Source organism: Labrus bergylta, chromosome 3 (genome assembly GCF_963930695.1).
Source record: "Labrus bergylta chromosome 3, fLabBer1.1, whole genome shotgun sequence".
Lineage (NCBI taxonomy): Eukaryota > Metazoa > Chordata > Actinopteri > Labriformes > Labridae > Labrus > Labrus bergylta.
Window position 1 is genome coordinate 28,515,883 of NC_089197.1, and position 17,850 is coordinate 28,533,732.

General features: G+C 40.6%; 1 protein-coding gene across 3 annotated transcripts in view; it reads left to right on the top strand.

Moving 5' to 3' along the window:
- esrrga (estrogen-related receptor gamma a) overlaps positions 1 to 17,850 on the top strand; it is a 72,402-nt gene that overhangs the window by 48,796 nt on the left and 5,756 nt on the right. For all 3 annotated transcript variants that reach the window (XM_029278619.2, XM_065953098.1, XM_065953097.1), the window contains exons 7-8: positions 13,779 to 13,885; positions 13,999 to 14,161. In XM_029278619.2, coding sequence (XP_029134452.2) covers positions 13,779 to 13,885; positions 13,999 to 14,161 — 270 coding nt within the window. The remainder of the gene's footprint in view (positions 1 to 13,778; positions 13,886 to 13,998; positions 14,162 to 17,850) is intronic.

Genomic DNA, 17,850 nt, shown 5'->3' on the forward strand with positions numbered 1-17,850 from the left:
TTTGGGCTACAGAGTGGTAAATCAGAAGACAAAAAATATTGTCCACTATCAATCACACAATCACAAACAAACATGGTTCTCTTCTTTTAAATTGTTAAATCAATGAGCCTTATTGGTATTCTGTTATAGAATTACCTCCTATTTCAGTTTGGGGTCTCTACTGTACTTCTCTCTCACTTTATTTTTCAGTCTTTAACTGCCATTACCCTCTGCATTAAAATGCTGGGTCAAGGTTCACATGTACAGGTAAACATCTAAAAACGTATGAAGCGAAATACACATGGAAACTCACAAGCAGATTTGCCCCCATTCTGTCGGCTAAAGCTAGCTCACCTTGACAGTCTCAGCATGCTGAGTGCCTTTTTTAATCGCACAAACACAAGACACAAACATACAGTTCATTCACATAGACACAAATACAGCACAGTGTGCAGACATGAAAACCATTACACAGAAAGCAATACAAACATACATAAGCTGACATTTTGCGATAAAAACATACTCACAGTTAAGTTTATTACTTTTAGGTATGCAGGCAACATGCAAAGGTATGAGAATTATACTGAAAAGGTTTTACCCTTAAAACAGATACTAGGAAAAAATGTACCTTTCAGTCAGTTCAGGTAAAGCAGATAGCCTTCTTTGATGTAATAAAACTGACTTCACCTTTTCTTTTTTCGTATGAGATTCATCTTGTAAATGTTTGAGGATCTGATTTAGAATCAGATAAAGAATCAATCATTAGATTTAGTTAATTGCCTCGGTCAGTTTTGATTCTTTTGTGCTCTCTGGAAAGCAAATTCTCGTGCGTGTTTCCAATCCCTGTTTATTTCTTCTAGCCCTGTTTGGTGTGTTTGATTTCCATTTCTGCCCATCCCTGAGCCACATAACACATTTAGAGGCTGATGTCTTGGTTTCAAGTACGTGTGTTTGCTTATGTGTGTCTGTTGTGTGTTTGTCTTTGTTTCATTGTCCACATTTGTGCATCAGAGACGTCTTATTTTCCAGGGCACCACCACATTGGTTTCCTCTTGCAGCCCATACAAACAAACACATCACTGTTTGCAGATGAAAACAAATATTGATGAAATCAAATTAGGAAAAGAATATTTGATATCTGAGCTTTATGTTTGGATTAAGTTGGGCTTTCTTTATTAGATTAAGCCTGTGGGTATTGGAGCATCTCATCAATATGAGAAGGCAAAGGAAGGAAATCATTTCCCTTTTTTGTACGTTGCATTTCTTCTTTCTAGTTTACTTCACTTTTTCTCTGATTCACTTTTATTTGTGTTTTTGTCTTTTTTCAAGGATCAAGGATTTTGTTCTTATCCTTGGGGGCCATTTGCTTGACACACATAAACACAAATGCCCCTACATATTCTGTCTCTGAGCGCACAGTCAGTCTGTGATGACTCTAGTGTCTGTCCAACACTCTGTTTGTTTTGTCATCACCGTGTTGACAGTGTTTCCATGACAATGTGCTTGAGATGACATACACTGCTGTAGGTGCCTGCTATAAAAAAAAGAAAATAAATTCACACACACACACACACACACACACACACACACACACACTGTTATTACCTCTATCAGGTCACACCTTGGTGATGACACACTCCTTATGCCTTGAGAGGTGAACTGACCTGACACACATCACACAGAAAGACACACACAACTTACTTCTCACTTTGTACCAGCTGTGGCTGTCACACTACACATGTGTCACAATAAATCAGACCTGCATTCAAATGAAAAAAAAAACAGAAGTCACTTGAAGATGAGAGGGAGTGTGTGGTGAAATTGGATTCTACAACTGTAGTTTTCCTAAATGAAGCACTTCTTGTAATTGAATGAAATATATGTATAGCAAGAAATCAACTGATTTTTAAAATGGTGTCTGGTGTTCTTACCAACCTCTCATTAAAAGTAATTTTGATGATTATCCTATAAAAAATGAGATATGAAAGTCATTCATTAGAAAGACGTTAAAGTAAAAGTGTGAAAAACAGAAATATTGAGAGATTTGCGCTCAGCAGCCCATTGCTGTTTTTCTTATTAGTTTGATTACATTAGCAAATCAAATTCATTTGTCTAGCAGCTTTCGAGACACAGTCTGCAATCTGAGTACACTGACTAATCTGCATCAGATAAAGTCTTTCACACACACGCACACATCAGAGACATAAGCCTGCATATACGTGTACATTCACAAACACATAGATTGTAAACACACCCAGGAAAACGCAAATACACACTCATAAACACACGTTCTCGAAAAAGCACACATTAGTGCACAAATGCACACACACACACACACACACACACACACACACGTGCACAGTTTTATAATGTGACATCAGAAAAGCAGTAACAAATAAATCAGCACACCATCTGAGCCCATCATCATCCAAGTCATCACTAGCAAACAGTCAGCTTTTACCACTTTCAATTTGCTTTTGTCTTTGTGTGTGTGAGCGTGTGTGAGTGCGTGTGTGTGTATGTGTGTGTGTGAGCGTGTGTGAGCGTGCGTGTGTGCGTGTGTGTGTGCGTGTGTGTGTGTGTGTGTGTGTGCGTGTGTGTGTGTGTGTGTGTGTGTGTGTGTGTGTGTGTGTGTGTGTGTGTGTGTGTGTGTGTGTGTGTGTGTGTGTGTGTGTGTGTGTGTGTGTGTGTGTGTGTGTGTCTTAAACAGAGAGAGAGAGAGACAGAGAGAGACCTAGCAAGAGAGAGAGAGATGATGTGATGTGATATGATATGCTGGCGGGGCATAAAGATAGATGATCATAATTACGCACAGGCCAAACTCCATTTCAAATCATCATCATCCTATTCTATCTGTTGGAGCACACATGTACACACACATACACACATGTACACACACACACATGCACACCAGAAGCAATATATAGAAACCACACACACACACAGATTCACAGACATCCACTCCCACATATCACACACCTATGCATGCAGCAAATCTAGTGGAAGGAGGGACAGGCTTGTCATGGCATCACATTATTTCTGGCGGTTCATGCAAAGTTCACAGACAGGCCTGAAATAGTTATTCTGTTCCTCTCTCTACACACTCTTTTCTCTATATATGTCTTCATATCTTTCTAGCTTTCTTTTCTGTTTTTGTCTTTATCTTCCTGTTCCCCCCTTGTATCTGTATCTTTTCTCTTATTTTCTGTTTCTTCTTTAAAAACCTTCCTCCATCTCACTCTCATCCCTGCACTTATCCCTTACGTCCTTCCAACCTCCCTGCTCTGCATTCCTTTCTCTTCGCTGTATGTTTCACTCTTGTCCTTCCTGCCTTATGCTTTCCTGCACCCATGTTTCCTGTTTTAGCTTCCCTCTTTCTTCTACCTCCCTCTGTCTCTCTCTCTCTCTCTCTTTCTCCCATCCTTCTCCTATCCTTCTTAAATAACAGTCTGAAGGATTCATCCTTTCCATCAGGGAATAAGCAGGTGGGAAAATAGGATTGGAGCGTGCCTGTCAGCAGCTGGGGGCGACTTATGGTCGGTGCACACAGCAACTCACACAGAGGCAAATTATATATATACATTATATGGATATAAACACACAAAGGCAGGTTCATTTCAGAAGAAATATAACTGCTTATAAGCAACACTTCAACAACAAGCCAGCTGCTTTAACTGTTGGTGGCTTAACAGTGTTCAAAGCCAGTATAAACGGTGTGTCCAGTAGAATATAACTAGAAGTTCAGTAGTTAAATTAATTGTAACAGTTTGTGATCTTGTTTTTTTCACTCTTTAAAGGATTCATTTTTTTGGCTTCTTGCCTTTATTTGATAGTAGAGTAAGTGGATATAGTAAGGAATCAGGAGATAGTGGGGAATGACATGCGTAAAAGGAGCCATAGGCTGGACTTTAACCCGGTCCCGGCCCACTTAGCCTCCGTACATAGGGCAGAACCTAAATACTGGGCCATCAGCGCCACCTTTCAGCATCCTTTTAGTGTGTGATAAGTGGATTTCAGTCATGACATAAATGCTCAAAAAGTCAGTGCAAAGCTGTGAGTGAAAGCAGATATTTCTGGACATATTGGCTGTAAGCAGTGTCATAAAGTAACACCTATCCGAGCTGAACATTTTTCTACATGAGTAAAGCATTTGGGCTTATTCAGAGTTGTGACTGCACTTTTCGTTATGCAGAGCACAAGCAAAAAGGGGGTCGAAACCAATGAAAACAAGAGGCTGATCTGGGAGGATTTGAGAAGATCAACATAAAAATCTGAGCTGTGTTATAAAAACACTGTGTTCCTTTCAAGTTAACTATCGTTAACTTTTGTAAATGGTGTGCATTGGATGTATGCTTTAAAAAAAAAATGCATATGGTGTAAGCGCCCTTTTTGGCATACTGTGTAAATACATTTTACATGTCAAACTATTCATGCTGAGAATATTTTCTTGTTGTTTGCTTTGGTTGTCGGACTTCTTGAACTAAAATGAAATAATGAACATTCTATGGAGTTCATGTGTGGGTAAACAACACTTTATCCTTATACAAGCGTGTCATTTCCCACCTGCTACTGGGTGAAAGACCATGTCTGTGGTCTCAGTGGATCACTGTTCCTCCACATGCACGCAACGCACAAAAATACACACACACACACAGCGGTAATAATGTGTGTATTTTTGTGTCTATTTAATCTTGATGGGATGTTTCATCTGCAGGCTGCTATCACAGCTGGCTGCCTTATTGTCTGGGTCAGACTGATGGGTATGCATTTGAGTGTGTGTGTGTGTGTGTGTGTATGTATGTGTGTGCTTGCCTGTATTCATTCTTAATTTGTGTTACTCCTAGCACCTGCGTCAACATTTATTGAAAACGCAACTGTTTGTGTGCCTGTACAAGAATAGAAACACTGTTTTATTTTTATCCAAACACTATCTTTTTGAATAGTATACTGTATGTAGATTCAAGAAGGTATTGTGTGTGTGTGTGTGTGTGTGTGTGTGTGTGTGTGTGTGTGTGTGTGTGTGTGTGTGTGTGTGTGTGCTGTCTATCAAGCCACACACACAGCCGTACCAAACCATTGGCTTGGTTGCTGATGATGACATATGAGTTCCTGGCCTTGGTAATGGCTGTTAAATCTCATAATTACACGCTTCTTTATTGCAATGCATAATGACCCCGCAGCACTATTGGACAATTAATTAAGATTTTCAGCCCAGGCTTTTTCAGGCCCAGATGAGGAGGTGGAATGAGGTCTAATGTTCTTGTCTTCGAGCTAGGACATTAAGGCATGATGCTGTAGCAGAGGAGGCTGTATTGCTGTGTGCATTCGTTTTCAACTCTGCCTGTCTCTTAGTCTTTACCTTTCTGTCTCATTCTCTCTCTCTCTCTCTCTCTCTCTCTCTCTCTCTCTTGTTCTCTCTGTTCTGTGTCTCCTCATTGCTCCATTAGTGAGTCCTTCCTCTTGTCCAGGATGATGATATTTGAGACCATATCTCTAATCTGTGAATGGTAAATTAATCCCTGTGGAGTTTCTGCAGTCATCTCTCTATGGAAAGCTAAGGGGGATTAAGAAGATAGAATCAACACAGCCTCTTAATCTCATATACAGACACCAAACCTGGACAGGGACCATTGGGTTTTGTTTTAAAGTATCAATTAGATAGTTTTTAACTCAAACATAAATAGTGCTTTTATGATGAAATACATATGTATGTTTTGGTTTCCCTCTTTTATGGCAAATGCTCTTTGAGACATTCTAAAATTATCGTGAAAAAAAACAATTGCTGATTCTTGGATTATAGATTTTGTCTTTTCTGTGTAACATGTTATGGATGGATATTGTTCAGAAAACTTAATCCACCAAGAGATCAATAGACTGCCACATTCAAGTTAATTGAACAAGCTGGGAATATAAATGGGTTACAGACTAGAATGACAGATGGACGGAGGGATGGACCGATGTTTGATCTTGATTTATTTCTTGTTCCTCATGTTTCCTTGTGTGTAAATGTTAAAGTAAGGTACAATCATTGTCGTCAGAACAAAAACCATAAGTGCAGATATCCGTTGCCTGGATGTGTAACTAATTCCAGATGTACCAAAATGATTATTGTCTTCTTTATACTGACAAACATTACTTTTAAAATTCTTAACTCATGCTCTCTGCCTTCAAAACAGACTGTCAGCTGTGTCTGTGATTGTTTTTGTGCACACATGCTCAATTCTCTGGTGAACGTGTGCGCTCTCTCTCCCTAACACACACACAAATAAAAAACATACTGTAGATACACACATGGTGTGTACATGGTATCTGGGGCTGAAGGGACAGGAAGCTGAACTTTAGGCTACAAGGAAGAATAAATTGTTCATTTTCTTATTTCTAATTTTTTCTCTTCACAAACTTATTTTTGGTTATTTTCACTTATTCGACAACATTCTTTTCCTCCATTACCATTCTTACAGAGCAGATCATTGTCACTTGAGCAGTACTCTTGACTCTTTATAGAGTCAAGAAGGTGTGGTCCCAGCTGAGCTCGCTGTGGCACACGCCAACAACACATACACACACTCACCCATGCCCTCCTTGACACGGCCCTGGTGGAGCTAGAAGTGGGTAATTAAAATGTAAATATTGATATTTTATTATTTGAAATGCCTCTACTGCAATGATCTTAATGTCACTCCATCTGTCGTCTCTACGGAGGCTTGGGGTTGCCCTCGACGACCGGCTGCCTCCACCCACGCAACCCCTGCACGGCAACATCTATAACACTCGACATCCATCCATTGCAGCGTCTACATTTTGGGTCTAATTAAGTGTTAAATATGAGCACTCACAGATACAGCACATAACACACATACACACAGAGAATCCAGCACACAGACCTCTGTCTGTCTCCCTGTGACTCTCTCTGTCACGCACACACATACACACACACAGAGCACTCATCTTCACTATAGCAATGGGAAGATTTTAAGTGTTAATCTTGCAGTGCTGCTGATGGTGTCTAATGTATGCAATTAACAGTCAGCCAGGGCTGAGGGTTTGGTAATTAGCTGGCTGTTCACACTGATTAGAGGCTACTGCAACCCTGTGACTGCTCTACTCTCCCTGAGGCCTCACACAGAACAAGGGGGGATGTGGAGGGCGGAGAGGGGGTGATGGAAGGGGAAAGAAGGAGCAAAAAAAATAATAATACATTTTAACCAACAACATTACATGGGGATGGAGGTGAAGGTGATGAAACATGTTTGTGAGGGAGATACTGCATATGTGATGTAAAGTGGCAGAACAGCTATAAAATGTATTTGTCTGTTTGAAAAAACTTAAATTAAAATCCATTCTTCATTTACGATACCTATAACTTAAATATTGAGGCATCCAGGCTTTTTTTTTTACTGTAAACTATGATCAAATTTGGCTACATCATAAATAAACCAAGATATAGAGTGATAAATACATGGTTGCCATATTAGCTACAGTTTCATAGTGTGCAGAGGCTTGCAGATAAAATCAAGAGGACTCTTCTCCCTCTAGCCCCTGGTGAAGTTTATTTGTAATACTGCAGTGGTTATGTTACCTAAGGCATCAGGGAACATAACCACGGTGCTGCTTTAGTCTTTATTCATCCTCTGAGGTCAGATGTTTGTGAAAGAATAATGGAAACTTGCAGCATCAACATATTAGTTAAAAGAAATGGCAGACATGCGTGTAAACAAAAGGTTAGGACGATACCTCTTTTCTGTGTTGTTCATCTCTTTATACACACTCTCTCTCACACACACACACACACACACGCACACAACACACACAATTTGATATAGAGAGGAATTTGATAAAACACTCACATTTTCAGTCTATAAAAGATAAAACACAAGTGATATCTTCTTTTGTACAGTATCAGCTGCACTTGACACAGACTGATTTTATGATCCATATGACTAAACATGTGATTTTTAATGTATGTGTCAGTAGGTGTGAGTACTTGGTGTCAGTGTGTCTTTAAGCCCCTCTAAATTAACTGGTTCTCTGGGTAGATTTGTTTCCATTTCGTTGCACATCTCTGTGTAATTGGGTCAGCTGGTGGTTGTGTGTGCAAATGTGTGTGTAAAAGAAATTGCCAGCATGCTCGTTGTGTGCTTATTTTTTGTGTGTGTAGATTCAGCCTAGCCAAAGCCATCACAGGGGGTCCGTGTTCATTTGGGCCGGCGTCTGGCCGTATGGTACAAAACAGTTTGAGGTGTACACACACACACACACACACAGGCACAAACACACACTCAAAAAGCATCACAAGGGAGTACTTGCACTGCACAGCATGTGACAGTGTGCACGCCAACACAAATTTAAACACCCACACGTACAGGAAGTGGTGTTAGAGAGAGCACTGGACCCGCGATACACAGTGTGCATGCAGTAGAAACACACACGCGCGCGCACACACACACACACACACATGCAGTGCAGCGATGTGCTGGTAACTGTTTGAAACTTCACGTGTCCTAATGCAATCTCTCTCTCAGCAGGCCAGTAGACTTAAATCTGTCCCCTGCAGACCACAATACGTGTACATGCTGCACATAGACAGTCTATTATTCTCCTCACTCATGATAAGCAACTATAGGATCATATACAGTTAACATAGCTATCATTGCTGCAAAACTAAAGCACTAAACCGAATAAACAGTTTGAGTACACTACACGTGACCACATTGTCTGCCATAGTGACACACAACGTACTCTTTACTTAACATTGTAATGATGCATGCCCCTCTCACAGTACTTATCCAGTTACTCTCAATGTTCTTAGTGTGAATTCAGTTTGACTCTGTGTTACATTTCTTTGACAGTGCTTAAAGCAAATTCTTACCACTTCAAGACAGATTCCTCTTGATAAGTGTGTGAATGTATGCTGTTAAATTGTTGCGACAGATTGAGAAGTTACTATTAAATGTGTCCAGGGGTGGCAGGCAAATAGGACAGAGCAGTGTCAATGGTAACAAAGCAAGCAGGTGCTCAAAGGCTGCAAGCCAACTACAAGTGTGGAGATAGAACACCATATCTAAATGTGTTGTTTTGGTGTCCTTAACCTAATTGTATTCAGTAGTCTGTGAAAGGAAATGATTGTTATAGAACAGCTCAGAGTCATCTACAGCCAAGTTTGTCTACATCTGTTTAAGGGAGCAGAAGAAGACTGAGGAGACACATGGAACTGCCTGTCAAATATTTGTTAATTGTTGACTTAAACCTCATGATGTGTAATACCAACCATACATTTTCTACAACCCCACCACCACAAGCCATTCAGCTTGAATAAAGAGAGGCAACAGTTAAAACCTCTTTAATCACTAATATTAGTTTTTAAATTGTGTAACAAATCTTCCTGGATCAATTTCATCTTCTATGTCTTCAAGGACGTCTCTTGCGTGTCATCTCTGTCTTTAGTAACATTTGAAAAATTCAGTAATTTGTGAAAAAATGCATATTAGTATCTCACAATGACCACATTAGAACCCCTCTAACCCCAAGCTACTGACATGCATACTGTAAATTATGAAAGAGATGTTTTGCTGTATGTTTGCTGGCATTTAAAGACTCTCTCAATATGAGACAGAGGGCCAAAGTCCTCACTCTTAGAGTTAAGCTTGTTGGCCACTGTTTGTCACTGCAGTGGCAGAATGGGAAGACTACTCATGTGTTGATAACATGGACCAGATCAGCATTGCAACCAGTTTTCCCACCTGTCACATTAATACACAAATGAACACACTGATGCATCAGTTATTTTGAACTTGCATATAAAAATAACTTCATGAAAAAACACAAACTGTGCACACACAAGTGCACAGGTACTCATGAGCATCACAAACGCTCCTCACTGGTTCCTATTTGCCCTGTAACCACAAGAAAACAAATATAGGCCTCCTGGATATGTTTGTTTGTGTGTGTCTGTATGGCAACTGGGGCGTGAGAGAGGGCTATCCTGTTTGTGTGTGTTTGTGCCAGACTCTTGTGCGGTCTCGGGTGTAAACGTGCAGTCAGGACTCATTTGGCAGACAAACAGGCCGCAGGGTGGCTGGGGAATCGACGTGTGTTTGTGTGTGTGCGTTTGTCTTTATGTGTGTCTCTGATAGAGCAAAGGGGAGAGAAAAAAGAAAGAGTGCGAGAGCAAGCAGGAGAGGTTAAGTCTGCATGACTGCACTGCAGCCTCTTTCTGTCAGACCAATGTGTGGCACCCGCGCACACAGACACACACACACACACACACACACACACACACACACACACACACACACACACACACACCCACACAGTACCTCAATTGATACAATAGAGATATATAATATCCAACCAGGTACAGAGTATGGGTCATTCACCTCATGCACTACATCTCAAAATTTTGCTTTGTTCACATAAAGGACTATTAGTTGGGAAAGAAAAGTTTGATTTCTGTCTCATCTTATGGAATTATAATACATTGAATGTATGGTATACCATATGCAGGGTTTGAGTTAACGTTGAGATACATTGAAAAGTGAGGATTGTAACCATTGAAAAAACTCTAAACTAAATGATGTTCTTACCAAATACATGACCATTAATGCTATAATGCTTTCATGGGAACGCATGGCTTTACTTTCAGGTCATGTGATGTAGCAATTTACTCTCGCTCAACATTTATGTAAATATGTTTATGCAAAGCTTTGAACTTTATTTTTACTGAACATGCCTCTACATAAGGCTAAGCCCCCAACACCCCCACAAACAGCACACCAGCTGTTCCACATCCACATATGCACAAACACACACACACTGCCACACATAGCGTGAGATGCCTTATCAACAATGGGCAGAAAGGAAATGTAATTAGAGCCAAATAAGGAACCTTCTTTTGTCAAGTGAAATCACAGGTATGAAAGAAAGGTCTCCATCAGTCCCTCCACCACCACCTCTTCCTCCTTTACTTTCTTCTCTCCTCCATCTCACTCTTTCTCGTGCTCTCTCTCTCTCCATCAATACCTCTCTCTCTCCATCATCAGCACTAAATTCCCATTGATGTTTCTTTTCTTCTGCTGTATCGATCGCTTCATGAGAAGGAGGGGAGGAGGGGAAGAAGAGAGAGATGGCGTTATCTGTTAATTAATTTGTCCTGAAGCTGGCCGCCTATTAATCAGACAGATAAGAGGCATTGGATGGCTGAACAGCGCAGACAGGCTGGTGAGGAGGGGAGGGGGTCCTGGAGGCACAAATACACATACACAATCACACACAAATATACACAGATAGGAGATGCCCATGGTGTGTATGTATGGGAATGTATGCATACACTAAGCATACAGTACAAGCATGCTGATGAAACAACAAGTCAACACACTCGCTACAATGATCTTATTAGTGTTCAAATAAGCTATATAAGCAGACACATGTTCACTCAAACACACACCACATCCTGATAAAAATCATTGATGAACCTCAATAAGAAAAGTTGAACCTTCAGCTCAATAAATTAATCACAGGGGTTTTTAATTATTGGTGTTGCCTCTGTGTGTGTTCATGCATGTGTGTGTGTGCATGTCATGAAAAGGTAGATGTTTACTGATGAAACATGTGAGTACACCCTCCTATTAACACACAGTTTTTTTAAACTAGTTCACACTTTTTATGTTTTTATGATTCTGTAACTCGCAGTGTATAAATTTGTTTTGCCGTGTATGCACCTTCTGGACCAAATTTCACTAAAGGTATGTGCGAAAATTGATTGAACCCTCTGCACTGCTCTCAATGCCCGAGTAGTGCAAACACACAGGGGCAAGTTAAAATGCATAATCAGTGACACCATTAAATGATATTAACCCACCTCATGTCTTCTTCTCTTCACTTGACCCCGGGCTTCAAACACATTCAATAAGTGTGTTAAAGTGTGTTAAATTTAGCCATGCCCGTGCTTATTTCTCCTGCCCACAATGAGTGGCGAAGTCTTAAGGCCCCCCTAAAGACTTCTGCGTGTGAGAATGAGATGTGTGTGTGCATGAAGACCCCCTCAAGAAATTCACCTCTAATCTCTTCTGATGATTTCATTAAGTAGAAGACACTGCCAGTTGGCAACGATACTGCTCCCTTCACTGTGCCGTGTGTGAGTCTGTGCGTGCGTGTGTTTGTGTGTGTGTGTATCAATCATACATATTTGGATTCATTCCAGTGTGTTCCTATGCATTTATGTCTATGCATATGTCAAACCCTGTGCATTTGTGTGTGTGCAGCCCACAGTGTCACCTACTGTATATATTGTAAGTGTGTGTGTGGTTTGAGATATTAATATTATTAGTTGTAGATGGAGTGAATTAGAGCACATTATGAACAACAATGGCCTGCAACATGGACATAATGAGACGCCTGCCATTACCCATCAACACACTGTGAGATAAGATCCCCTAATGCATATGCACAAACACAAACACACACACTGTCACACACCAACTATCTCCTGAGGAGGCACCCTGCAGCAGATGTTGTTGAAGAAATATCTTCCTTCTCATCTGCCTACTTCTCCTGACAGGATGCTCCTCTCATATACACACACACACACACACACTGGAGGGCTGCTGTGAGGTCTGACAGGTGTGCTCACATAGGCCACTGTCTTTGCCTTTCCTATAAAGGCTTGCACACACACAGGCAGACAGGCAGGTGTGAACGGACAGGTGTGTTAGGAGAGGACAGCTGTGAGGAAAGGTGTGAGCGGGCAGGTGTTCCATTAAAGAGATAGACAGACAGACAGACAGAAAGAGAGAGAGAGAAAGACCGAGGCAACAGACAGTCTGCTGCAGTAAAGAAAAAAATGTGCAAAAGATGAAATGGAAAAGAATAAGACTGAAGAGAAAGGAGACCGCACATAATTGAAACTATTAAAACAGACAAAAACTCAACAAAAAAACTGAACTGAACACCGAACAATGTAAAGCAAAGAAAAGTCTAACAGAGAGATCTAAACAGACAAGGTTTGCAGACAACAATGTATCAAGATGTATGGAAAGCAGGTAAAGCCAGAATCAGGCCCACAGATGGTCAGCCATGCACAGACAGTGTCAGATAAAAAGGCATGGATTGCGATTGGAGAGACAGACGGATATAGACGTAGGCAAATAGAAGGACATGGATTGACACCAGAGAAAGCAGGCGTTTTGAGGCCACAGCAGCAATTAGTGTGTGTGTTTGAGCGGTGCAGCAGCGATGGCCAGCATTGATCCATGGAGGTTGTGTCAGGGGGAGATAAGGCCTGCCTTTCCCAAGAGAACGGCCCTGGGCACAGGGGAGAGAGGAAGAGGAGGAGGAGGAGGACTCTGATCAACTGTATGGATGGAGGGAGGGGGGGGGGGCTGATCTTGACCCCCTGTCTAGTTAAGAATTAGCTTCATGATCTTTTTCGTGATCTTTGTTCCTCCTTTGTTTTACTTTTCTTGCTTAATTGTTGTCATAAAAAGTATCACTACAATTTTGTTTAATCATTGTCCCAAAAAAGCCATCATGTCATTTTCTTTGTTCTTTTACACACAAAATAAAGTATTTGACAACCATTTTCAGCCTTATTTTATTCAACAAACAAAAGTATAGCTTGTTTTTTCTGAATCTTTTCTGTTCATTGTCATTGCTATAAAAACATCAGAAGACATCTCAGCAGTTCTTTGTCAGCAGCAGCACAGAAACATTCATTAAACAACAGAAAAAAACACACAGATATTAAAAGCATAAACATTAACAATCCTCCCCTTCCTTTTCCTTTGTGTCTCAATCTTCCCCAGGTTTCTCTACGCTGTCTTTGGCAGACCAGATGAGTCTATTGCAGAGTGCATGGATGGAGATCTTGATCCTACGTGTTGTGTACCGCTCACTGTCCTTTGAAGACAAGGCAAGTGTCCTGAGCTTTTTCTTGTGTGTTTCTAACAATCACTATTGAAAACCCCGTTATGAAGATACACATGTTTATTTGCAACCTCTCAACCCCTCTGTGTTTCTCTGTAGTTGGTGTATGCTGAGGACTACATAATGGACGAGGACCAGTCAAAGCTTGCTGGACTTCTGGACCTGAACAACGCCATCCTTCAGCTGGTCAAGAAATACAAAACCATGAAACTAGAGAAGGAGGAATTTGTCACTCTCAAGGCCATCGCTTTGGCTAACTCAGGTATGGAATTCTTCTCTCTACAGCTGATGTTTGTTTCCGAATCTGTCTGTCTACGTTTGAATTTTTAGCACACAACTCGTGGAGCCAAGGAACCTCCGGGGAATCTCCGATCCCATGGGGCTCATTTAATCTGAACCATCAAAAGACTTCAATACAGAACATCCAAAGATGCACACACACACACACAACTTATAATGCATGCTCTCAAATACAGGGACATTGTTTTTTGTAATACCACATTTAAAGCTACCAACTCTCCCTGTTAAAGCACACATACTTATAATTTATTATATATAAATAAATAAACAAATGTCCCATAAAAAACACATTAATCTTAAACCTGAAGCCCCCCTCCCACCCCAAACAAAGTGGCGATCCTTTTACAATTAGCATAGTCGTCTCTTCAGATGCCTGTTAAATAAGGTGAAATCATTAGAACCCAAAGTCTGTCGATAAAGCCCCCTCTCTGATGTGTCCAGCTGCATCGACAGCTGACTGACACACGCGCACACACTCCCTCTCACACTCACACACCTTCTTCCTCCCATGACCCGTCTTTTGAACTTTGTCTTGGAAGCCGGCCAGCTCTTCAGTACTCTTTAATTACAAGGGGGGAGCTGTCAATACAATGTGTTTAAATGGGAGAATGCAATGGAAGCGCTTTGAATAGGGAGGGAGGGGCCTTTTGTTCTGATTCCGCTGCACGCACATAAAAACCAACACATTAACAAACGTGCACACACACATTTATTCTCAAACAAGCGGATGTTATTTCTCAGACACATGTAAACACACAAACATGTATGTGTCTCTAAAAGTGAGCCACTGTTTGCTCAAACACATAGCGTTCTTACTGTCATACTCATGTAGAAAATATTGACCTATGTCGTCCTGTGGGCTATGTGTGACAATCAATGTCTTGGCTCTGCCTATTTATGTGTGCATGTGTGTGTAAGTGTAACTGTTTGTCTCTAAATATTGCTGACTGATAAAATATAAAAGCTGGCTGGTTCTCCTGACCAGACAGAAGTGAGCATGATCAAGATGATGATTATGATTCATATTCGGACTAACAGGTGGCTTATAGCCTGTGTGGCTTTAATGACTTCTACTGGTCTGAAAGGGATGAAAGGCCAGGTACAGAGAGGCAGGGTGTTTTAAACATACGTAGGTCCATTATCATTTTAAAAGCATAAATAAAATATCCAGTGAAGAGCAAACTATAACTAGGCAGATGACATATGGCTGTAAAACTAGAAAATAAGATTTAAAATGGAAGTTGCTTCTCTCTTCACAGCCCACTTTTGCACACCCCATACAAAGAAATATCTGCAGATAAATCCTGAGGGTAATTATCCATCAAAGCTTATCTCACTGATGAGGAAACTCGTGTTTGAAATAGTCATTCTTTTAGCTGATTGAAATTGAAACAGCTGACGCCCAAATAAGATCTGTGCATCATTGCCCAGACTCTCTAACTGCTCTTCAAGACAACAGAATGCTAGCATTAGCATTTTGAAGGGCACTGACACTAATTAATTCACAGGATGCTAATCGTCTGCATTAATGAAGCCCAGCCTTAAGAAATGTTAGCAAACGTGCCCCACATGTAAAGACAGCTAAACTAGCCATGGGAAACAGGGGGCACGTGTGTGTGTGTGTGTGTGTGTGTGTGTGTGTGTGTGTGTGTGTGTGTGTGTGTGTGTGTGTGTGTGTGTGTGTGTGTGTGTGTGTGTGTGTGTGTGTGTGTGTGTGTGTGTGTGTGTGTGTGTGTGTGTGTGTGTGTGCGTCCATTTATGTGTGCACACAAATTGTTCCTTCTATGTCAAATTGTGAGTTTTACCAGCCTGATGTGCTTGTGCTCATTAACAGCTGCTGTTTTACCTTTGAGTTTACTGCGGGTCAGCGCACAGGCAGTGTCCATGTCCAACAGCTTACAAGCAAAACACACAAGATTAATCACAAACAATGTGGAACTCATTAAACTTCATATTAACTTAAAGTCAGTTAAGGCTTAACTTTTGTCATCCAAAAACACAGGACTCACAAGGACTAGGGAGATCATCAGTAGGATGTGTTTCATGTGTCATTTCACAAGAGACCCTACTTAAATGTCACCTAAATATTTGGCTCGAAGATGTTTGACGTCAGAAATAGATAAATAAACATTATAGAACAGTATAACATGGATTAATTGGGAAAAAACAAAACAAGCAAAAGAGAAATTTGTATTGCATTCAGATTGTGATTGATGTTTATTGTATAATATTAATTAACAGAAGTAATCATGCCTCCCCCAAATGTCTTCAAGCAACAAAATGATCACAACCACCCTCTTATTGAAACAGTGGGAAAAAGTAGAACATTTGAGAACTGGAAGAAGCTGAGTTTTCTATTGATTTCTATAGAATCCAACCCAGTGACGGTCTGGTCCTGCATACTGATACATGCATTACACTCTATAGATCCAACACTGTGTATTTGATTGTTGTTTGTGTAGGTTGTGTGATTGTGTTCATCTGTGTGTGTGGCTGTGTTCACATTTGTTGGATTTATTTTGTCTGCTCAGAATAATTCATACATTTCATTGACCCTGTTTGTTTAAGTCTGTACTTTGGTTACCAAGGACTTTTAGTATTTAAGTTTACTGTCTCTGTATGTGTGAGCATTTAATCCACCGATCCCAATCAACTGACAAACTTAGACACATCACCATAGAAACCACAAACATTTCTAATGCTTAAGATTTTTTACCACTTTAGATCTACTCCTCTTTTGTTTGACACATTGCTTCTGTATCAAATACACAGTGGCCCGTGAATAGAGTGGGGATAAAAACATTCTGTGTTCACGTATGTTAAACTATCTACAGTACCTTTTTTTCTCTAGTCTGCACACATAGGTGATATCCCCAGTGCAGATTGAGTTTGTGTGTGAGTGTAGGGGCGTGTGTGTTGGGGTGTGGTGGCCTATCAATAGTTGCCTTGTGATTATTATTTAACATGCATGTAGTCATTGATCGGAGACATTGATCGGAGGTTGGGAGCTAAAGGCCAGCTCACATTAAGACTTTAGCTCCCTAAGGGGCAATATGGAGCATTATCATTGAGGGACATTCTCAGCCCTCTCTGCAACATGTGCTGAAACACACCTTACATGCCAGCTCAATGAGAGATTACACATGTGTGCAGCCAAATGGTTTTGCTCAAACACACTCACAGAGACTCTCAGGTGTTCCTGCGTCTCTCCATCATTCCACAAGTCTATTTCTTTTCTCTCCGCCCACCCGTCTCTTTGTCTGTCCATAAATCACACCCACAGATCCACACTTTAAAGCCTGACAATGGAGCAGCAACTGTATTTAAGCCTTCTTCCAGGGTTAAGCGTCATGTAGCAAACTGAGGTTAATTAGAAACAATGTATACAAAAATAAAAGCATTTTGGATAAAAATGTTAAACTACTAATCTATAATTATCCTGTTAGTTTTTAGATAATTTTGCAAAGTGGTCTACATGATAAAAAAAAAACATCTATCTATCACAGCTTTATATTCAAATGCATTTATAGAATACATGCACAACCAAGAGTTTTGATTTTCATCCCTGAATATCACGTCATGAAGCCAAGCAAACTGCATTGAACATGGAGGCTACAACAAACCTCTGATCAAACATTTTTTCATTCACAT